We start from the raw sequence: 24,941 nt of genomic DNA on the forward strand, positions 1-24,941 counted from the left end.
ACTTGAAATAGCCGAAATACCTTCACACTACGGAACTTCTATGGCTCTTCCGTTTGACAATCTCTCCGGCATTGGAACCATCATCTGTTTTCTCTTCGGTCACGCTCGGTTGATTTTTCTAGTCGGCACACTCATTTCCTCCATTACGCGCCGGCTCCATTACCCGCTGGCTGCTTCCCAAACAAACACACGTGCGGCTTGGCACTTGTGCTGTACGTAACAAGTCACGCGACGTGACGCTGCGGCTGTGATTGGTTTGGCTCTGCGCTACTTAATTTGGATTGGCTGACTTTTTTTTTTTTTTGAGGACAAGAGCGGCGAGGTCTATCGCGATAGCTTAATTTCTCTATCGAGTAAAAGTTATATCGCGATACATATCGTTATCGTTCTATCGCCCAGCTCTACTTGAAGTATATGGACTAAAGTGCTGCATGGATGCATATCTCAGGTGGTTAGTAAAACTATAAAAGCTCTACGTGAATGTGAGTACATTACATTTGCATCTAGGAGCTCCCACAACGTAACAAAATAATCTGAGATTAAAACAGAAATCAAAAGAGGGACTGGGTGTTTTGTTTATGATACAGCAGTGAGAACAGAGTTTAACATTTACAGAGGTTACACGTGTTTTCCATGATTTATGTAAAGCAGGACATAGTACTGCATAAGAGTAGATATTTTCTCAAAAAACAGTAGTAATTAAGGTTTAATTATCCATTAATTGTCCATTTTTAAGTCTAAATTTCCAAATAAACCTGTAGATCAAAACTTGATTTAGACACTTATAATGAGAGAATTCTTGGCCTGTGTCAACATGGACCCAGACCATGCTGTGAAGACATAAAATATGAACAGTGTGTGAGGGATAAAGAGGAAATACTTTGTCTTTAGCTTGACAACACAAATCTAGTTAGTGATGGCTTATTTAAAAGTTATTCTCTTATTAAGCAAATTCTGGCTTCATCCTACTATGAAGTCAAACCTGACAGCCCCCCTTTCTTATTGAGGTGAAGCAGAGACTAGAAAGTTTTATCTTTCTTATTTTATCACCCTGCCAGCACTCTTTTTGTCCTCCATTGTGTGGTTTAAAGCACAGACAAGAGAAAGGAAACACAGCTGTAGTAAAGTATTTCAAACTCAGGTAGACACACACACACACACACAGACCAATACACACATTCACAAAAATGTATGCAATTCAGTTCAGAATATGTGATTTCACTTCCAGTCCTCGTATTACATTTTCTTAAAATGGAAGTCAAATGAATGCTGGAAATCTATTAGAGAAGAAAAGAAATCTGGGATATTTGCCTACCTCATCATATGTGTAGCGATAGTCTGCCTTCTTTGATTTGAGATCCCACAGGACCACGATCCCAGACTCAAATCCAATTATAAGCTGGAGAGGAAGAGCGACAGGCAGTCAGTGAGATAGGTAGGAGAGATGACAGACAGGGGGATAGAAAAGACCCCATGATGGGCAGAAAAAGAAGTAATACGTTTGACATTCAAGCACAGCGTGAAAGGAAGTCAGGTGTAAGAAGACTACAGCGGCTTAGGAAAAAAAACCTGCCCACCCTACTTCACAAAAAATGATATCAGATAATACAAAAAGAGCTGTAGAAAAAGAACATGATGCTTTAAAAAAAATCTGAGCTTATTCACAGAAAAATACTTCCCGCACTCAGTCTCAAAAATCATCAAAAATCATCTGCATTTGTGTCAAATTCCTCTCATCAATTAAAATAACCAAAACAAATATATACAGTAGTTGTCCTCCAGCACCTCATGGGTGCTGTCTTGTCAACTTATATCCTTATATACTTATCACACGCTGTTTAAAAGGCATGCTGATACATATCTGAAGAGTGGTCAAAGTGGTCAGCACAACCTGCATTCAAATTAAACTATACTCTAAATGGGGCTACACTAAAAAACTAAGTAATGCTTTCTCTTGACTCACCCCTTGTTTCTTCATATTTTGCATCCGAGGTGCCAGACTTCCTGTAAATTATTTTTAAAAGTGGGCTTAAGCTGTAATTTTCCTGGCTTTCTGAAGCTCTTTCAAAGTTTTTCATTGTGCACTGACTGCTTTTTCACTCATTGGCTTTCAATGAGGCATTCTTAAGGATAGGAAACAGGAAGAAAGGGCCGAGATGTGCCAGTTTACACAAGAACTGGCCTGAAAATTAGAGGCAATAGGTCTTATGGTGAGATCAATACCAATTTAAAAACTCTGGTGCAAATTATCATCAGTACGCTGAAAAGTACCCTCAGATGTTGATCCACCATGCAATATCATCTGGAAAGTGTCTGATTGGCAAATTTCAACATGGCAATGATCCCAAACGCACTGCCAATGTAGTAAAAACATACCTGGACAGATTAAATCCAGGTGGAATCAACCACGGAACATTATCAGTCATGGCCTCAACAAAGTCTGGACTTGGACATTGTTAAAGTACTGTGGGATCATGTTAACGGAGTCCTTTAGGAAGCCTGGAGAACTATTCCTAAAAGTTACTCAAATAAATTACAAGAAGTGTTGCCTAATAGAGTTCAGGTAGTGTTAAAGAATAAAGGTAGTCACATTAAATATTGACTTTCAAGCTTGTTAAAATTTTATAATCTGTTTGCTTTATATACTTTATATACTGTGCAATCCCTGTATGTTTCCATGTTTTAATAACTCGCTGCACATTTATCCAATTTCTTAGAAAAATATAAAGAATTGTGGGGTAATTCAAGACTTTTGCACAGACTTTTGACCAATGTAAGCTTTGCAAGATATTGCGATTGGGTGCAGAAAGCCGCTGATTCTTACCTTTCCTTCATCCATGGGGTTATCACTTATGTGAACAACTGGTCCAGGATGAGCCTTAGAGGACCTTGTAAGAAAGATCAAAAAGACAGACAGTTTTTTTTCCCCTTTAAGCCAGGATGGAGAAGACAGGCATCATGTAAGATTTACTAATATGACATGGTCATAGCCCTCATCTTAACCCCTAGTGAGGGTTAAGATGAAGACCGAGTGTCTTTGGACTTGTCGAAGAGGTCTGCTGGGAGGACAGAGCTGTCAATCATTCCAAGGCTCTAAAAGGCCGTACAAAGAAATAAGCTTCCTGAAGGTTGTGATGGATGACTCTGTCAGGCCAGGAAGTCCCCAGTGGCTATGTGTATGTGCATCCACGTGCTGATATGTGTGTCCATTTGCATGTCAGTGGAGATGATAGAGCAAAAAGTGCTCGACAGCCTCTCCTCTCCCCCTGCTGTCTGTGCTTTACCCTCCAGACAGTCTTATGTCAAAACTCCTCTTTCTGTGAGCCACATGGGAGCCAAATGTACCTAACCTGCCCTGCCTTAAAGAGATGATGTGGACAGAGGATTGCCAGGCAAGGTCACTGCTGAAAAAAGTGGTGACTCTTGGAGCCTGAAACATATCCCCAGCACCGTGAAGCAAGGGCAGGGATGCCTGACAAAGAGAAGGAGAGGAAGGAGCTGCAGCCAAATGTAAGTAATGCAAAAATGAGGCAAGGCAAAGTCGTTGTTTTGACCTATGCCTTTGCATATTTGTGACAGCGGAGGACACGCTGATGACAATATCAAAAATGTAAAAAAGATGTACATATTTCACTGGGAACATATTTTGGATGGAAATCAATTAGCAAGGGATGAATGTTAACTCTGCTCATTCGATTTAGCTTAGTATATTTCCATGAATCTATGAATATAACCAAAGGGCAATAGAAGGAAAGAAGAATAGACAACAATGTGTGTGTGTGTGTGTGTGTGTGTGTGTGTGTGTGTGTGTGTGTGTGTGTGTGTGTGTGTGTGTGTGTGTGTGTGTGTGTGTGTGTGTGTTAGAAGGTAGCAGTTAGTGGGCAGGCAAGCAGTCATTCAGTCATCTCTATATTTAGCCCGTTAGTGCTGGAGCCTTATTACCTAAGCTCTGCTGCAGCCAGAGTTGTTGATTTATCTAATCCCCCCTTCACTGCCTGTGTCTCAGCGAACAGCAGTCCACACCCGCGCACACATTTGTGTGTCAGTGCAATTAAGACACATCTTAACATCTACCCCATCTGTAAACAATCCCCCTCAATGCCACAGCAAAATAGTACTCTGTTGCCAAACTACAAACTGCAAGTTCCCCTCCGTCCCACATGGTTTACTTGGGGTTTTAGGGTTTTTATATATAATGTTCTCTGTGCTTCCCTTGAGACTTCACAGCAAATCTATTTTGTTAAAACCTGTTGTCGTACAGTAAATAAACCAGAAGTGAACATATTTACAAAGTTCACAAAAAACCCCAACACATTCAGGTTTGGAGATAAAGGAATCACCATAGCAACAGAGGCAGGATGGGCAGAGCGCGAGCAGGCTCCCAAAAATCATCCACAAGCAAACACACACATGCACACACACACACACACACACACACACACACACACACACACACACACACACACACAGATACACGGAATGGTGAGATGCTATACTGTGCATGTATGCCACTGTATTTGTCTCAATATATGCTTGTGTGCGCAGAGTATGCTTGTATTCTCATAGTATGTTCGCATTTATCACATTCTTGTCTTTCAAAACCTAAGTGAAGGTTTTATATGTCACACAGACAGACACGCACACACACACACACGCAGAACCAACAGCAAGAGTAAAACTAAATACCCCGTGGCAAATATAAGGCTTGTTCAGAACGTCATAAAATCTTGCAATCCCCCCCACCCCGATACCTTCAGCCAGTCATCTGTTATAAAGCCTTACTGCACCAAATCCTTCTCTGTATATCAAACATTCTCCCTACCCAGCAATGCCTTTAGCGCATTAAAGAAAATGGCCTATTACAATACATATGTTGCATGCATGCGCACGTGCACTGTAAAGCAATTGTCTTTGCGTGTATAATGAACACAGGAGTGAGGGGGTATTTAAGCACTTGTAAAGGTAACACCTCATTGAATTTAAAAGCATCTCCTCGGCGCTGACACACCCACATTTCCTCATTCACACGCAGAGAATATAGCAGTAACTGAACTCATAGGACGGTATAATTTCAGATATTATGCATTTAGAAATGAAAGCACAAAAAAATCATCGAGCATACCTATTCAACAGCTTAACTCCAACACTGACACATGCCCACACAGTGAAGTCCTGAACATCTGGTGTCATCATGGGTGACAATCTCTCAGGCTGCAGAGGCGCAGTCAGCATGGCAGTGCCTCTGCGGCAACATGGCTTGAATAGCCTATTCGCAGCCTGCTGATTTCTTATGTGGCCTGATGTGACCTCAACAGACCACGCGTGTTGTATGCGTGTATGTGTGTGTCTACTATAGCGTCATTTTGTGTGATTCTTTATGTAAGCATTCATGACAGCTACATATTTTTCCAGCATAGGATCACGTTCCAGACATCAGTCCTGGCTTAGCTATACTAATTCTGCATAGAGAGCTGCTTCCTCATCAAAACTGTAGCCTCCTGAAAGAGACCAAAATCAGCAGAGGCAGCCATGAAATGGTAATTGTTATATTATTGGAACAGATTTACTTTTTTTGGAGACGTGCTCTCATTCATCTTCCTGCCACAGGTTAGAAAATAGGTGACACATCTCGGATCCGTTTCTTAAAAATGAAGCTACCACTAGACATCGATTGGCTTAGCTGAGCACAGCTACACAATATCTGCCAGAACTCGCTCATAATCCCAACATCCGATGGCATAAACCCCTATAAAAAGGTAACATGTTTTTTTTTTTAGAGAAAGAATAAATGAAATTTTAATTAGTGACATTTAGCGTTACTGCTAGGCTTGGTTTAAGACAGGGTAGCTGTTTTCTGCTGCTTTCTGTCTCTATGTTAAGCAAGCATTTTCAGTCATATTTAATGTACAGAAATAGAGTCTTCACCTTCTTCATCTTTCCTAATGTCTTCACCCTCTAGCAGGCCACAAGGCCACAAGTTCCCTCCATTTAAGTTGTCCCCTGAGCTTGCCCTCAGGACACAACAGTTCTCTTCCAGATAATTCAGGGTCTGCCTGGTTTGTTTTGGGGGGGTTTTCCCCTGGTGAAGTCCAATTAATGACCCAACCATTTAAAACATTCCAGTTTTACTTTACTGCAACGAGAGTCTTCCACTCTAACTTTCCGAAAAACACCAAATACAGGTATTTAAAAAAAAATCTTGATGTTTTACGACCAAAAATCTATTTCTTTGGTACTGAAAAAAGATTAGAACAAGAACCAGACTATAAATATGTGTAGGAACCAAACAAAATTAACCTGTGAAGTGACTTATTTCTACCCTTAATTAAACAGAATATCAAAAGGATATGTATAACAACAAAAGATCACTGTACCGGGTCTACAAGCGGTAGCACAGCATTCCTGAAGTCCCAGTACATGGCTAGGGGGATACTCCCAGCCATAAATCTTCTCTAATCTATTTTAGTACCAGCTGAGGATTTCACACATGGATATAAACAAAGTGTGCAGGAAGTATTCATGTAAGAAATTTTTTTTTAAGATTCAACCAAGTATTTATACTAGCTGCAGGGTTCGAGTGGGGGAGCAGGAGGAAATGAAAGTGGACAGAACAGGAGATGCCTCGGGTCAACATGTTCACGTGAACTATGTGTCATAGTAAGCTCTTAACATTTGCTCCAGTCCCACTTCTCCTTGTCTCTCTGCACCCAGTGACTGTTTAGCTGATTTAACACACACCAGCGCACACATAGTCACTGCTAGATACATACAAAACAGCTTCAAACTGTATATTCAAGTTAGATGAAAGGATACGTTGAACACTTAAACATTCAATAACTGCATACCCTCCTACACAACTAGACAAGAAAAAGGAGCTGTGTTAATATCAGAACAGTTAACAGCCACTGAAAAGGATATAATAACTCAATCTGAAATCATGGAGAGATGTATTACAAGTACGGGGTACTTAAAGAATATGCCTTTTTTCAGAAATTGTTAACTTGGTTATTTATTTATTTTTCTTGTCTTTTTCATAATTCACTTTTTGGGGGAGGGAATGTAATGCCACTGGGAACGCAGCAGTGGAGTGATGAGAATGTAGGGGATCCTAATGGAGTTAAGTCTTTGATAGGGATGCTTAGTAGAGCACAGTGGTACACATTTTGCATGTATAAAGTTTGTGTATGCTAATTTATGATTAATATACTGCAGTCAAGTATATCATATATGAAGGATTAGCCTAATTCTATTTAACCTCCTAAGATCCTGACTCTTTAATAGCATGCATTTTTAATTTCTCTTTGCTATTTGGGCTGATCAGGACCTGATGAATGCAAAAACAAAGAATTACATGATTTTTGATTTTTTACCTCATTTTTGTTTCTGAGAAAAAATGAGATCTGCATATGAGGACATTTGCTTTAAATTTCGATAGAACAGTGGCAGTATATAGTCCTCGTAAGTGGATATCAGGCCGTTGTAGAGCAAAATTTAGCATTTTGGTCTAGACAACCCAAAATGTGATGTCGACATATGTGGACGCCAGGTCCTAGGAGTTTAATTTGCTTTCTAGTAATGTTGTAAGAAGAGCTTTAGCCAATACAGAATTATTTAAGACCAATACTAATACTGATATTCCAATACACTGGCTATTTTCTTTCCTTTCAGACACACCCAAAAAAAAGATTTCCCTGATATTTATTATATTTGCTTGTTTAAGCTCTTCTCGGATCAGCTGGATATTGTGTTTTTGGGGCATTCAAAAACACGTGTGTGGCTAACAAGGAAGTTGGAGAGTGCCTTCCAATGACTAAGGCTACGTCCACACGTACACAGGTATTTTTGAAAACGGAGATTTTCCGTTTTCGTTTTTAAAAAAAAATCCCGTCCACACGTAAAAGCCAAAACGAAGGAAAATGCTGCAACATACCAAAGCATATAGCGATATATTCCTAACCGTGTAGAAATGTTGGCCAATCAGAAGTCTAGAAGCCTGGGTGGGAAAGAGTAAACAAAGATGGTGCATAGAAGCAGAACTGAGTCTTATGTGTGAAGAAAATCTCCACCCTGGAAGGAGTTTTTAAAACACAGTTTACGTGTGTACGAAAGCTGCAAACGCACGGAAAAATCTGCGTTTTCAAATATAACCGGGTACGTGTGGATGTAGCCCTAAGTCTGTAACGTCAACAATCATAACATGATTAAAGGGTTTTCTTGTAGTTTTCTTTAGTTTTCATTTAAAAGGCTCTTATAAATGCTAATACCAAGAAAAATGGCTAACATCGGCTGACAATATCGGCCCGCACATAAATCGGTCAAGTTCTAACAGTAAGTTTGTTGTGTTGTTATTTAAAGCATATAATATACCAATTCATTTAGAAGCAGAATCCTTTTGTTGTCATTAAACATCAGATGTTCAACGATATTAAAGGCAGTTTCCTGGTAGCAGCATTTAGACTAAATAAAAAAGTAATAAAAGCTAGCAGTAAAACACACCTAATAATGTCAGCTGTACAAACTAATGTGCAAGTTTGCTCTGAAGTATTGCACTTTTCTTGGGGTGTGGTGATGTGTATGAGATATCATGTCTATTGAGATATCTAAATTATTTCTATGATTGTTTTAAAAAAGAAAAAACGTGCATGTTAACAAACTCAGATTCATATGTTGACGTAGCAGCCTTCATGCCTGTAGCACTCAGTCAACAACAGCGCTGTGCAGACGGCGTAGGATGTTAGTTGGTCTAAAAGTCCAGTACAATTTCTAACACAGTAGCTTGGGAACAGAGGTGTGAGTCATCCAAATACTCGGAGCACTCGGCCTGGGGCTACTGGCACAGCAACTGCACAATTTGTCTCCAAATAGCAGGGCCCAAAGGATGATGACCCCTGTACACACTGCATCTTATCCTCATTAGAGCAGTCACAGCTGCACTGAGGTGTACTAGGCAGGGCTTGAAATACAATGTTTAGGTTATATTTTCCATAATACAGCATGCAGATAACAGCAAGAACATTTTGGATATTTATGTCTAATGGAGATTTGTTTCATCAGAAAGCTGCCCAAGGTGACACCTTCCTTTTTTCACTCTTAAAAAAAGGCAAATTTTAGAATTTCATACTTGACACCAGCAGGTGTTGTTTGATAAACGAGACAAACAATTAATCACTTTGCTGATTGGATATCTATCACACAACCAGTCACTGCAGATGTAAGTGGAGTGACTGTGATTTTGACAGAGCACTATCTTGGTCTGATGAGAACAACAGAAGACGCTTTTGTATCTGGAAAGTGACGCTACTAACGCCACAGCTGGCTGAGGCTCAAGAGACAACAAGAGAATCACCTCACACCTCTCTGATCTTCATCAAAGCAAACAACCACCACACACTCATACATTTAAACAGATATGCAAACTGAATGCATCCGCATCAAGTCTGAGAACTGATTCCTGACGATGCTGACATCTTATGCCGTCGATCGAGGCTTGAACCGGAGATATGTCCTCCGACTCACACCGCAGCTTGGGACAAAAACAGCAATACGTGAAATAATATTTTGCAACTTTATTTTCTACAAACCTGAATGACTTAATGTCGTGTGAGATGATGCCTGATAGGGAACAAGATTCATCTTCAGCTCGAGGTAATGAAATGAAAGGTGAAAGCAGATATACTGTAGAGATTTAGATGTGAATGTGATCTTGAGAAAAAGTGGAAATCTGAGGAAGGTATGGAAGCCACACAGGTCAATACATATCAAGAATGTTTAAAGAGATCTAGCATGAGCAAAAAGACAAGTATGGCACGCTTTTGTAATAATATTTGGTTTTAATACTAGAAATCCGGTCGTTAAGTGATGACGTGACGAATCCTACTTCCGGGTCTAAAGTAGTCTGCGTTTAATATGGCTTTTGTGTTGTTAACATGTTTAATGTTATGTATTTTCTTCTATTTAATCTCAAAAAGCTCCTAAAACAGTCAGTGATCACTGTTGACCTCCCTCGGCTTTTATTACCGCTAATCATTTATTTAAGCTCAGTTTTTAAAACCTTAGGATGTAACTACAGCCCAGCCCATGCAGCAGTATATGAATGACTAACCTCATATTGTGGATGGATTATCTCAGTTGTTCTCCTAGCTGAAGTTTGGTCCTTTTACAGCATCCTGCAATGCGATTACATTTGTTCCTGACCACCGAGAACACTCACGTTAACTTTTATCGAGTGGAAAAAAAGTTAGCTTGTTTATATTATGCTAACATAGCTGTGTCGCTAGCGGTCACGTAGCACATCATTATATACCAGCTAGCCAAACTTCAGTAACCTTACAAACGTCACTGCTGTTTAGTTTTCTGTCTTCATTTATGTTGGAAGTGATAACAGAGCTGTACGTTTTAATTTGTTTCCAAAACCCCGCAGTCAGGACATGCTATATTGTATTTAGATAGAAGCTAGCGAGCTAACTCCCTGCTAACTTCTAACTCCGTTAAATGTCATAAATTCCGTTTTCATGGATTCCTGGATGTTAAACTCAATTGTTACACCTGGTAGAGCAGAACGCTGATTATTTTATTAAAGATGAAAGACTTTAGACAGTTTTTCAACTCTCAGTAATGCCATAGTGATCGTTTGATATATGGACCTGCAGCAGAGTTTAGGCCCAGACACGGCTAGTGACGTCAGACTTAACGACCGGATGGAAGGACTAGATTTTTATTATTTCCAACATGGACGTTTTTGCAATTTGTGATATCAAAATGGGAAATTGAGTAATTTTTGAGATTACTACTTTGAAGAAGGTAGAAGAGTAGGGTGAGCTTTTACTTTAAACTTTCACAATTTCACATTTTCTGGAGAATATCACAAATATTTTGAAACTCAACAAACAAAAGTGTAACTTTTGGTGAAGCAGCCATATTTAAATCAGCTAAAACGTCACATTTCAAATCAGATATTGTTCCTACGGTAGTTGTTATGGCGAGTGCACTGGTAGCATACCACAAGCTGTGTGTGAGAGTCTTAATGAATTTGGGAGTAAAAGAGAAAGCGCTATTTCCATGAAGTCAATGTTAACATGTACATATGCAGTATTAACTCAACTGGCTGTACATGCAGCTGATGCCCAATAAACTGCTATTTAAATATTCTTCCAGAGATGAATACATTTCTCATAGTGCAAAAGTCTTTACTCTTTCATTTCCCACCAGACAAACATTGAAATAGAAGTCACTGAAACAATTTATGGGTGGCAGGGGATGCCAAGGGAAGGTGAACAGACATTATGAAGGTGAAGGGGAACAGCGTGGAAGGTTTTGTTTGTCCTTTAGTCAAAAGGCACCCCGGTATCTACCTCACCATCATCCATATCTACTCTCCATCACACATTATTACTCCTTGCTTTCCCCCTTTGCCCTTTTTTCTTTAATTGGAAAACTTTTTCATCTGCCTCTCTGACTTATCCGTGCAACTTTATTCTTCTGGGCGATCATTCCCTGCCCTCTCTTACCTGCATTTATCCTTCTGTCCTACTCCATTCCTATATCACTCTTCATCTCTACATGTCCTTTCCCTCAGGCAAAAGCCCTGTGTCATCCTTTCCACTCTTCTCCCCTCCTCTTCTCTCTCTCCCTCTCTCTCTCTCCCAACGCTCACTCTCGCCTTTTCCTCCCTGCAGCCCTGTCGACGAGACGAGACGTCTGTGTGTACCATACACTGATCTCGGCAGACACCTGTTCCACCCCCTCTCTCCCTCCTACTCTTTTCACTCCGTCTCCACACACACACACACACACGCAGACACACATGCACAGTTGGAGATGAGGGGAAAGCATGAAGCAAAATGCTCCAGTGAATAATTTAAGTCTATACAGCAGGGAACCAAAATGGAGCCTGTCAAGCTGACAGATCCATTCAAACAGCAAAGAGACAGGTCCCTTACTAGCTTGAATCTGATACTGGGAGTGGAAATGATACAGTGACTAATGATTCTTTCTTATCTCCTTACATTTGGAATACAATAACCTTTTGACCGGTAAAACGTCAAACGGCGTTCTTCTGTTTTCAAGGTGAGTCACAAGACCCCAAGGTCCTCATTGGAGTGTCGCTGATATGAGTTCAACTCTAACAAAATCTATATATTGATCCACTTATCGGTGATTCTCTTTGGATAAGATACCCCGCCATGTGAGACAAAACCTATGAAGGTTTTTAAGTATAAGACAAAAGCAAAGCTTTCAGGACACAATCTGGAAGAGAGCATCAGAGGGTAAAAAAAAAAAATCACGAGGGCCACTCACAGTTCAATGGCTTTGTTCCACATGATGACGTAGCCTGAGAGCATAAAGGACTCCACGTTGACAATGTGGATGTTCCCTCGTTCTGTGCCGATGTACAACCATTTACTCTGGAAGGGCAGGTGGCAGAAAGTTATTCTGTGGACAGAAGGAGAGGAGTGTTAGAAACAGAGGAAAGGGAGGAAAAGAAAATGTGGACAAAACCTCAGAGGAAGACAGAAAGCCAAAAGTAAGAAGCTTCTTGAAAATCACTCAGTCTTATTCTAACACGACAAATTATGCAAAACTATGAGAGGATTATTTACCACTCCACCAGGTCGAAGCAGTCAAGATGAGAGTGGCAAACCACAGATTTCTGAGTCATTCAATCAGACCCTTTTCCTCTACACCCACAAGATACATGAGGGCAAAGAGGCAGCCATCATTTTCTTCGGTTTTTTTTTCATTATCACCCACATCTCCTCCTTTTATCCATCAATCAGACTCAAGTTTAATGAGAGGTTATAAACCCTTCCCTCCTTATCCATTCATCTTCTCATCCCTTTTTCATCATTTTGTTCTTTCATCCATTCTCCAATTCAACTTTCAATCCATCTGAGGAATAGTAATGTACAACCTTGCTAATCCGGCTTGCTAATATTTCAAGGTTATTCGGCTCCTCCAGCGATCCTTTTGATTCTGCACGGTGGTTTGAGCCACACCTGTGGTGCTGAGAAGCTTGTATCTATAGGACAAAGCCCATAAGTTTCATCAGCTGAGAAAGCCATCCATGCAGGAGGAGAAATAAAGCTGCACTTCTTGTTCAGTATTTCTAACAATGGTACAGCGACGTACTTCCTCCTCAGCGCTGACGGGTTTGCTCAAGTTTAACAGCAAAGTCACTTGGCACAATTGCTGGCAATTTGCTGCTATCAAAGACAGATTAAGTGGAGGCAGTGTGTCAACAAAATGCTTTGAGATAAAACAGAATATAGTTTACATTTATCTTGGTACCTTGGCAGGGATGAATTAAAAAAAACTGAACTTAAAATCAGGCTCTGTACTATATCATGAAGGATTAAATTAACCATACGCAACTAGGGCTGCCACGATTAGCCGACCAGTCACAATTATGTCGACTATCAAAATCGTCGACGGCGTTTAAAGCCTTGTAAAATCCTGAAAGACGCAGGAATACGTAGTAGGATTTAAGTGTGTAATAACGGACTGAAACAGAAGATGCATGTACAAGGATGCCAGCTGCTGTTAAACCCCGACGAAGAAGAAAAGTTATATCGTAGCTGTGTTCAGGGGCCGCATCCTTCGGAGGCCGCATTTGAAGGCCGATTACGTTACAGCGACGTGACGAAGGCTTTCCAAATTCGAAGCCTTCTGCAAATGCAGCCGACAAATGCGTCCTACTTTTCCCCAGATTTGAAGGATGGGTCGGGCGTATCCTTTGTGGCCCAACCTATCCCAGAATTCATAGCTCAGCCAATTCGAGTTTCAAACAATGGTGAATGTAGCTGTGTAAACTTCAAATATCTGCTCGGTTTATCAAGACATCACATATTTGCAAAAGTGCTTCGACGTTTTCAGAGACATCTGTTACCCACCAGCTCGATAGCTAGCTGGGGTTCAAGGCTCACTAGAGCCCGTGAGAACACCGGACTCCCGGCAAATTGTTTTCAAACCCACCGCGGTCTTTCGCTACTCAGGTTAAACATGATATATAAGTCACTTAGATAACTTAAAACTGTTACTGTTTGGCTTTTTTCAGTGTTTTATTTGTTCCTGAGTAAATCGGTTTGGCTGATATTAAAGTTACAGTTTTCACACAGCTGAATAAATGTCAAACAGAAAACTGATTATCAGAAGCATGAGATGGTCGAGAATTTACTCCAGTGTCCTGTCATATTTTAGATAGCAAGAAGTTTATTAAACTTCACCGAGACAATCTGCAAATTTTATTAAAAGTTTAATAAACTATCATCTTGTCTTTATTTTTAGTTAGCACATACCGTAAATACTTAAAGCTGTAAGCTAATGATAGTTATATAAGTGCAGACGCATGCTGATGCAATAAGCTGTACGTTTTACGTCCAATGGATGCATGATCTGATTAGTCGACTAATCGCAAAAATAATCGGTGACTAGTCGACTATCAAAATAATCGTGTGCGGCAGCCCTATACGCAATATTAAAACAATTCCTTATAATTAGAAAAATATGCAATCCCATTTTCTGCATGATTCAATGATGATTCAATTGAGCATAACTAATGTGCAAAAGCATTTTAGAGATTAGGGATGGGTATCGTTTAGGTTTTATCCGATATCGGTGCCAAACCGGTACTTTTGAAACGGTGCCCGTGCTCAAACTGGTGCTTAAAGAATGGAGAACACAAAATTGGTCCAAAAACCTCTCATGTTCAGCTGTTTTTTTGTAAAAAGATAACAATGTTAGCCTTTTTTATGGCATCACTCTTGGCTGGAAGCAGTGCTTAATCAATGGAAAAAACACAAACTTTGTCCAAAAACCTCTCATGTTTAACTGTTCCCCACTTTTTCTTTGGTCATTTTAGCCTTTTTGGCCAGGGTGAAGGGAGTATCTGCCATCAAACAAGAAGACAGCCGCATGTAGCTATGATGATGTTTGCTAGTTCACCTTACATACATTAATTTGATAATGCGGTTAGCCTACTCAGCGTAAATTACACACGAACAACATTAAGCTATTCACTCAGAGAAGAACAGCTGCTGCTGCTGCCGTCATCATCCGTCATCATTTCTGCTACACTGGCAGGGCTAGGGGCCAGGACTCTCCTCTTCGGGTTTTTGGGGGATGTTGCTAACTCCGGGTCCGATAACAGGCACCACACCCGCAGTAGATGCGCTCGGTGTGAGATCTCGCAGCAAGCTATCAAATACGGCGCATTTCTCAGCTTTTAAAAAAAACGCTATGCGTCGCCAGGTGTTTCATGGGATTCGAGGTGTTACCTCCTTTGACAGTATCACAGTATCAGCTTAAAGCACTTGTTGCAGGCTGCTGAGTTTGCATATTTTGCTGTGAAGTACAGCCAGACTTTGACCGCTTCGCCTTGGGCATTTTTAATCTGTAGCTCTGCTCTAAAAGAACGTACGTACCTGGACCCGCCTGCTATCCTCGGAAACGTAAAATGATTGGCTAGAATCTAAAGTGTATGACATCTCAGGAAAAAAAGCACCGAAATAAAGCACCGAAATGTGCGCTGCTTTTCGGTCTGGTTACTACCGTTTATGTCAGAACCGGTACCCATCCCTATTAGAGATACAACTAAATAATAGAAACTGTGATCTTGGTTATACATATGCAAAAAAAAATACCCTGTTGAAGCATGACGGGTAACTCGATCTCTAGTTATCAGGATTTGTGTCTCCATGTGCAGCATATGGATGTTGCCAGTGAACATTAGTAATTGCATCTCCTCCAAAACTTACTTCGCAAAGCTGTTCGGTAGCTTAAAGCATTTTAAAACTTTTCATTCACTCTGGGAGTCGATCTCACACTGTTGCTCCGGGGCTGTACTGAGATCAGCAGCAGCTCTTACTATAACACACGCTCTTCCCCTCTCTGCCTCCATGCTCTGCTTTAACAAATAAATATATTCATACTTTTGGAGAGGCAGCAGGCTGCATCACATACCAAGCCTCCAAAATAACACATGCAAAGAGACATAAAACAACATTTAACTCATATTTTGTATGACCACGTTTATTCTTCAACAGAGGCTGAACCTTCTTGAGCGATTTGTCTTGTGATTTCTTTAAGTAGTCTTCAGGAATAGTTCTCTAGGCTTCTTAAAGGACATTTAAAACTCTTTTTGGATGTTGACTGCTTTTTGTTTTGCTCTTAATGTTCCCAATGTGTTTGGGATCACTGTCATGCTGATAAATGAAACTGTTGCCAATCCAGTGATTTCCACATGGTATTGCATGGTGAATCAAAATCTGATGGTACTTTTTGGTGTTCTTTATTTCATCATATTTTGTGAAGACCCCCACCACCACTGGCTGAAATTCACCCTAAACCATGACAGAGCCTCCACCATGTTATACAGATGGCTGTGGACATACATTCTTGTACCTCTTTCCTTATACTGTTGATGATTTGAACCACAACTTTCATAGATTTATCAATCCATAAGACCTGTTGCCACTGATTTTCAGTCCAGTTCTTGTGTAATTTGGCATTTTGCCACCTTTTCCCCTTCTTAACAGTCACCTGAGATCATTTTTCACGAGCTTTCGGCAAAGTGTAGATAAATCAACCTGCAAAGACCTGAAACAGATCCTGTGTCAGAACCCAAGGACATGATTTTCAGATGCCGTTCATCTGCCTTGCCACTTCTTCCAAAGAAATGTTCGCAAATTCTTTAGAGACACATGCATCATGCCTAGATACACCAGGTTTCCAGCCAATAGCTCTTTGGGAATCACTTTTTTGGTGCAAAAATGATATTTTATGCTTGTCAAAATGTGTTATGTTTAGCATTTTTTGTAAATTCAGCTAAAGAAATGGAACAACTTTGTGGTTTTGCAACAAAATGCTAGTAACATTGTGTCTACAATTAAAAATTGGTTATCTGTTATGTGTAGACGTAACAGTGGTTCATCCCTTGGGCTAGATGGCTCTTTTGCGCTTGAATGGTTCATAACTCAAAGGTTCACAAAGCCAAGGACATTTTAAAAACTGAAGAATGAATGGTTCCCCAGAAGCAAAGTGTAGAGGAGTGAGGTGTGGATCAAGGCCTTTGGACAGTCTTGTACTATTATAAAGTGGAAGAGCTTAGCTTTCATCATACTAGGTTCATGACAAAATCAAAATCAAGTTTTAGCATATTGTGGAAAGTACTTTGCAGTGACTGACCTTTTGAAATCTTCAAAAAATAAATGTAACCCAGATTTTTCACGTCCATGTGTAAGATGCATCTACGCAAAGCAGGGACATGATAAGGCTTAAAGGTTGCTGATTTGATTTTGTGTGTTTACCAATCTCAACAGTTTCCATATATCTCTTTCTTCAAGAATAGTGTTACATACACACTTCAAAATCTCTTAGGGAAAAAACGAACCAGATACCAGAAACCATAGTTGAAACCACTAAAAACGTGATTTTTAGTGGCTAACTCGCATGTGGACAGATTATCAGAGAGATGCACATGTTTGTACAGATGCACTTAACCAGAGGAAATGTAACAGCAACACGGATATTCATGATAACTTGTGGGATCCTTTTATCTAGCAGACGGTCCACTGCACAAGCAGATGTGCCTCGTCTATGCATATGAGGGCTTGCATGTGAGCATGCGTCGATTTCATGAGCGATGGTTTTGTAAAATGCAAACATATTGTAGTTGTTACTGCATTTATGCTTACTGTCTGTCTGTATATGTGAGTGCAAATGGGTGTGTGTGTGGTTATTACGTGCTCCCCAGCTGTTGATATGAATTAATGTAATTGCACATGTATTGTGTGCAAATGTATGTTGTGTATAAATAGGTTTGATCCATGAGCATATACAATTCAACTGCCAGAATATAAGGGCCAACTGTGAAGCATAATTATACAAATTATCCTTGCAGTTTGTTAGTGTGTTACTGTGTATGTGTGTGTCCATTTCTCTGTGCGTGTGTGCAAACACGCACTCAGTTGTTTGTGCAGTTGTCATTACGTGTGTGTCACTGTGTTCACACTTGTTGTGCATGCACGCGTCTCCTGGTGAAACCTCCAGCTTCAAGTGGTCACCACACAGCTGCTGGTTGCAGGCTCGGAGCCAAGCACACGGCCTCAGAAATGACAGACACCTGCTGCACAACACAACTCTGACACTAACTGCAATGTGAGCTAGACGTATGACAGTACGGTTCGCTGTGAATTAATTGTGGAGAGGGGACACTCCAGAAAGTCATCTTTTATAAAGCCTGGTTTTATGTGGCGTTCCTATCAGTGAGGATCATCCAGTAATCTGCTCGCGCCTGTAATTAGAAATCACCAGTTACAATACTTTGATCTACGCTGCCTTGATCTTGTGACACTTTCCTTTTTTCTGAACAACATTTTACCATGCTATCCTTCAGCACAGACCACAGGGTGCAGAATGGCTAAATAGACAGTAATATGAAACAAAGTTGTTTCCAGTGAAGCTGTCCTGTGTGGTTTTATATTAATTCACATTCCTGTTTGCAAATACACTCACTGGCCACTTCACTGGTTACACTTTTTCAACTGCTCCTTAATGCAAATACCTTATCAGCCAATCACATGGCAGCGATTCAAAACATTTAGAAATGCAGACAAGTCAACCTGCTGAATTTTTCCCTGCATAAACATCTATAAGGTTTACAGAGAATGATAAAAGGAAGAAAAAGAAAATATGCAGTGAGCAGCAGTTTTGTGGGTGAAAATTCTTTGTTGACACCAGAGGTCCAAAGACACTGTTTCAGGCTGATAGGAGGCCAACAGTAATTCAAATAACCACTTGTTACAGCCAGTGTATACAGAAGGGCACATAATACATATAATCGAAACTGCAGCAGATGGGCTACAACAGCAGAAGACCACACTAGGTGCTGGATTAGTCCACAATTCACCTGCACTAATCAAAATCTGATAACAGAAGACTAGAAAAACGTTGCCTGGTCTGACAGGTGTCAAATTCTGTTGCAACATTCAAATGGGAGGGTTAGAATTTGGTGTAATCAACAGGAAAGCATGAATCCATCCTGCTTTATATCAACGAGTCAGGCTGCTATCGGTGTTATGGTGTGTGGGGGAAATTTTAGTACCTTCGTGCCAACTGAGCATCATTTAAACACCACAGCCTACTTGAGTATTATCCATCTTCTGATGGATGCTTCCAGCAGGATACTGCACCATGTCACAAAGCTCAAATCATCTCAAAGTGGTTTCTTGAACATAACAATTAGTTGACTATACACAAATGGTATCCACAGTCAGATCTCGATCCAAAAGAGCACTTTAGGGATTTGATGGAACAGGAGATTTGCATCATGGATGTGAAGCTTTGCAGCAACTGTGTAATGCTATCATTTCAATATAGAGCAAAATCTCTGAGGAATGTTTCTAGCGCATTGTTGAATCAATGCCATGAAGAATTAAGGCCATTCTGAAGGCAAAAGAAGGTCCAACACGAGCAAGCTGCAACTAATGAAGGGGTGAGTGTATATTAACAGGGGTGATCATGAACATAAATGTATATTGTTTATAAATATGTTTGATCTGTAAACAATGGGAGGAGAGGATGAAGACAAAGTTAATCATTGTTTCATTTTACTCACTGTGTTTCTTGCCAATATTCTCTTTCAAAAGCTATTCAAAGTCTGAAATTTTACAATAGTTTGGATTTCTTTGGTATTATTTGGATTAAATTGGATTATTTGGATTAGAGTGATTCAGACACAGACAGCGAACAAAAAGAAATCTCCATAAAAATGACATCACCATTGTCAAGCAGTTACAGCAGCCAAAAAAAGTCGTGTAAGAGTTGAACAGTCTTTAAACATAGCAAATTATCCATGAGAATGAAAGCTTCTAATACCCCAAAGCGGTTAGGGGATTTTAATCTAAGGTGCCAATGCTCAAAGACATGCACATACTTTTTCACCTTTGCATGTTTCAATGCATGTGTGCAAGGTTAGAAGCTGGGGAGAAAGTTGTGGAGTGAATCAAATCGAAATCATCAGCCCTGCAGCAGCTTTAATCAGCCAAATATCTCTGAGCAAAGTCTGCTGAACTGAATAATTCATTTTTCAAGCATTTTTAAGACATTTGATTGACGCACTCCCAATGTCAGCAAACTCCTAAGTACAAAAAAAATCTGTGATAGCAGGCTGTGACTTTAGGCTTATTATTAAGTCACCTTGATTGACTGTCAGACAGCTTCACTGAAGTATAAGAGGAATACAATGAGGTAGTATTTATAAAACAGACTTTCCTTAATCTTACCACAGAGAACATAAAATATTAGGTGTCACTTTTTTGCAAGCACACACTCCCACCTCTCCCACCATTATCTCGTATCATATCACCCTATTTTGACGATAACATCCACATCTGCAATGCATTCCTGTGAGGCCAGGAGGTGACGAGAGCATCCTACGCCAGAATGACTCGGCAGGATTTCTTTTTCCCCCCACACTCCTTCCCACAGACTGACTCACTGCTCTCTGGCTGAGGCCCAGTGTGTCTCAGCTCATCCTCTCTTCCTTTCTCTCATCTCCCTGTTGCCTAATGTGTATGGATACTGATGCTTGAGGGGCTTTCTGCAACACTGCTCTCAATCATCAACTCAAATTCTGATCAGGGCTCAATTAGGGAGGAATGAAAGATCTGTTTAGAGCACTTGAACAGGCCTAAAGATGATAGGAAGTGGGCTGTGGTGGCTCAACAGTGATATTTCTATCATGGAAGAGCCCACACTCTGACCCCAGGTATCAAGCAACTTGGCATACACGGAGAAACAAAATTTCCCAGCATGCCTACTAACCAAACTACATTTTTTGGCCATTAATCACCAAATATAGTTCGCTTTCTTTAGCTTCTCCACATTTTACAGCCTTATCAATAGTAAAAGTGAAGTTACCGTTTTAAAGATAGCAGTCATAAAGACTGATCTGCTGGCGAGAAAGCTGTCGAAAGCGAGTGCCGTCCAAAACCAAAACATCCATTAAAGGAATAGTGCAACATTTTGGGCGACACGTTTGCAGTAATTGCTTTCTTACTGAGAGATACTGCAGCTGGCTAAATCAATAGCACCCTCATGTCTGTGCATTAAATACAGAGCCTGAGCCAAGAGGCATTTAGCTTAGCAGGAAGAAACAGCAAGCCCAGCTCTCTCCAAAGTTAAATAATCTGTCTACTGGCACCTCTATCCCTCTCATTAATTAACGTGCTTTATCGTGTTTCGATAATCACGGAAAGAAAGAAACAATTTGTGGCTTTGTGGTAAACGCTGGAACTTTCCAGACGTGTCACAGATTTGTCATCACCAAGAGATTAAGCAATAACCACTGACTGCAGTGAAGCGCAGAGCCAAAGGAATTTTGTTCATTACGCCAAGTTAAGTCCATCTACAACCACAAGCTGTCATAATATTTGTTTTGAATGTTGTCTTAACTTTACTATGACTTAACATTATTATTATAATTTTTATTACTATGGTGGAGTATTTTTCACCCTGTTAAGAAGCTGCTGTCACAGTTCTGGATGGGTGAGTCAGTACTTTTCTTGATGGAGTTCACAGCTGCTCTGTCCTCTGGCAAGTTCAAGTCAAGCTTTGAACAAAGTGTCAGAGAGGGCAAGAAGGAAAAAAAGATGGGATTGGATTGCAGTGGGTGACCGACATCTTGGCCTTACAAATAATTGAAAGTTTTCTGGCTTTACTAGAACACTCACTCTTAACTTCAGATGACACTTCAAGGTGTGATATCTATTGGGAAACATGACCTCATGGTATTTCTTTCTTTTGACAGCTACAGAAAGTATGATCGGGGTGCACACTTAAAAAAACGCACACACACAAACATAAACAAAGCAAGGATTACAGATATCTGTAGCTTCTTTTTAACGGCGTGACAGAAAAGCTGAGTGTGCATGAGGTCCTACAAAATCTAAGTAATTCCAAAGATCAGTTGTTTTAATAAAAATACCTATGGGAGGTATCAGCATATAATAGTAAGCTGATTTCTAATACTGTTAAAGTTTAAACCCATTAGCTTCTACACACCTATCATTGTATGTTTAGTCCAAAGAAGTCATCCAAAAAGCCTTATCAACTTCACCTTATCTGGTATTTTATATGTAAGACCAAATCAACTGATGCACATTTCTATCCGATTGTTCAGTCAGACGTCACTAGCCGTGTCTGGGTCTAAACTTCGCTGCAGGTCCATATATCAAACTATCACTATGGCATCACTGAGAGTTGAAAAACTGTCTAAAGTCTTTCATCTTTAATAAAATGATCAGCGTTCTGCTCTACCAGGTGTAACAATTGAGTTTAACATCCAGGCATCCATGAAAACGGAATTTATGACATTTAACAGAGTTAGAAGTTAGCAGGGAGTTAGCTCGCTAGCTTCTATCTAAATACAATATAGCATGTCCTGACTGCGGGGTTTTGGAAACAAATTAAAACGTACAGCTCTGTTATCACTTCCAGCATAAATGAAGACGGAAAACTAAACAGCAGTGACGTTTGTAAGGTTACTGAAGTTGGACTAGCTGGTATATAATTATGTGCTACGTGACCGCTAGCGACACAGCTATGTTAGCATAATATAAACAAGCTAACTTTTTTTCCACTCGATAAAAGTTAACGTGAGTGTTGTCGGTGGTCAGGAACAAATGTAATTGCATGGCAGGATGCTGTAAAAGGACCAAACTTCAGCCAGGAGAACAACTGAGATAATCCATCCACAATACGAGATTAGTCATTCATATACTGCTGCATGGGCTGGGCTGTAGTTACATCCTAAGGTTTTAAAAACTGAGCTGAACTGAATAAATGATTAGTGGTAATAAAAGCTGAGGGAGGTCAACAGGGATCACTGACTGTTTTAGGAGTTTTTTGAGATCAAATAGAAGAAAATACATAACATTAAACATGTTAACAACACAAAAGCCATATTAAACGCAGACTACTTTAGACCCGGAAGTAGGATTCGTCGCGTCATCACTTAACAACCGGATAGGCCTGTAATGTACACAGCTACACTAAGGTTTCTATAGTATTACCACTTGTCTATAGAGAAGCACCAATTTTTATCTACAGTATAAGTTGGATGAGTATAGCCCAGCTAAAGACAGCTGACTCAATTTGTTTCAGTTTTATTTATATAGCGCCAAATCACAATAACAGTGAAGTAACGTCAAGACCCCACAATAGTATGAGAAAACCCCGACATTCAGATAACCCCCAATGAGCAAGGTGACAGTGGGAAGCGAAAATTTACTTTTAACAGGAAGAAACCTCCAGCAGAACCAGGGTCAATCCCTCACTGCAAAATAGTTGGGGGTGAGGATACTGTCTGCTGTGTCAGATGACACAGTGGACTTTAACACCTACAACCAACCATTTTCTTCTGTTCATTTAATTCAGAATCAAGGTGCAGTTGAAGCCTATCCTAGCGGTTGACAGGCGATGTACATCCTGAGCAGGTCAGCAGTCTGCCGCAGGGTTTTACCATCATTAACACCTCAGCTAAGTTGTATGTCTTTAGAAAGTAAAAAAAATCTATTCATACCTGAGAAAAAATGCAAACTCATATTGTGGATACACAGGGCAAATAAAAAGTTAATTCAAACCTCAAGCAAGATTGTGCCTGTGAAGGGCAGAAGAGATAGTCAGTCAGTCAATGAGTCTGACTGGAAAGACTTCTTCATGAAGCTCAGTTATCTGAATTTTCTCCAACTTGTTACATGTTGTGTATTGATTTCAACTGAATGGGGCTGAGAACATGAATGAATTAAATGGATGCTCCATTCTCCTGCTCCTACCTTATAACCTTCTTTGGTAATCTCTAGCTTTCTTTTCTTATTCTATTTCCATCTCAAATTCGTTAACTGTTCTAAGCTTCTTCCTAAGATTTTTTCAGTTGCTTCCATTGCATTAGTTTAACGGTCTTCTCTAATTTTCCCATTTCAAACGTGTCAAGTGACTTTGCAGCTTCTTTTTCCCGTCTTGACGTCTCTTAGCAGTAACTCTGCTCTTCTTTGATGCTGTGTCTTGAGGTCATTCGGCTGGGCGGCAATGTTTACTAAATGTCAGAGGCAGTCAAGCGCCTCCACAAGAACACAATCCGCCCTAAAAGCTGCTGCTGGCCACCTGTCCATCACATCATCGCCATCTCAGATCATTTGTTCTGAGGTTTAACCCTTTCACCGCTTTCCACAGTGACAGATCGTGGGCCAGTGATATGATTGGCTCTGATGGGTGTACACTAACTTCCTGGAGGTGAGGTGATTCTGTACTTGTGTCTCAGAACTTAAACTGCATAAAAAAAAATGCAGTATTCAGACAGTATGACTTAGAATTTTGCCAGTATGTGCACCATTCCCTCTGTCCTTTAGATGCAACCCTGAGAAGATGTCTATCCTGGCACCTTAATTATCATAACACAATACAATTATAGGCAAAAAACAGTGTTGATTCTTCAGAAATTTACATCACAATCTAATGTTAGGAAGTGGTATACTAGCGAGCAATAATATGGTCCACATATCCATATATGGATTTGGGACCTGAAGAAGACTGAGTTTTGGACCCAGATTACTCGTTGAGGCTCCTGACTACGGTAGCTGTAATGCTCAGACAATCCATTAAGCGGTGCAGCTTCGTCGCTTACCAAAGTCGTACTAAAGCATTTTTGATTTTTGAGCACCGTGTAGCACATAAAATCAGTTCGAGGTCAGTAAGCACAACCAGAATTCAAACATAAGGCGCCCTGGATTATAAGGGGAACTGTGGATTTTTGAGAAAATTTGTATTTTAAGTGCGCCTTATAGTGTGGAAAATACGGTAATAACTTAAAGTCGATTGAAACATGCAAAGTGGCCGAACAAATATGTATAGACTGCTTTTCTTCTTCAGGGTAACAATAGGGTAGA

At 40.2% G+C, this 24,941-nt stretch overlaps 1 protein-coding gene across 7 annotated transcripts in view; it reads right to left on the reverse strand.

Annotated features, from left to right (window-relative positions):
- The window catches only part of stxbp5a (syntaxin binding protein 5a (tomosyn)), a 104,145-nt gene that overhangs the window by 38,470 nt on the left and 40,734 nt on the right, over window positions 1-24,941 (reverse strand). For all 7 annotated transcript variants that reach the window (XM_026143417.1, XM_026143416.1, XM_026143421.1 and 4 more), the window contains exons 6-8: window positions 12,298-12,432; window positions 2,825-2,888; window positions 1,316-1,399 (exon numbers count right to left, since the gene is read on the reverse strand). In XM_026143417.1, coding sequence (XP_025999202.1) covers window positions 1,316-1,399; window positions 2,825-2,888; window positions 12,298-12,432 — 283 coding nt within the window. The remainder of the gene's footprint in view (window positions 1-1,315; window positions 1,400-2,824; window positions 2,889-12,297; window positions 12,433-24,941) is intronic.

Source organism: Astatotilapia calliptera, chromosome 15 (genome assembly GCF_900246225.1).
Source record: "Astatotilapia calliptera chromosome 15, fAstCal1.2, whole genome shotgun sequence".
NCBI classification, from domain to species: Eukaryota; Metazoa; Chordata; class Actinopteri; order Cichliformes; family Cichlidae; genus Astatotilapia; species Astatotilapia calliptera.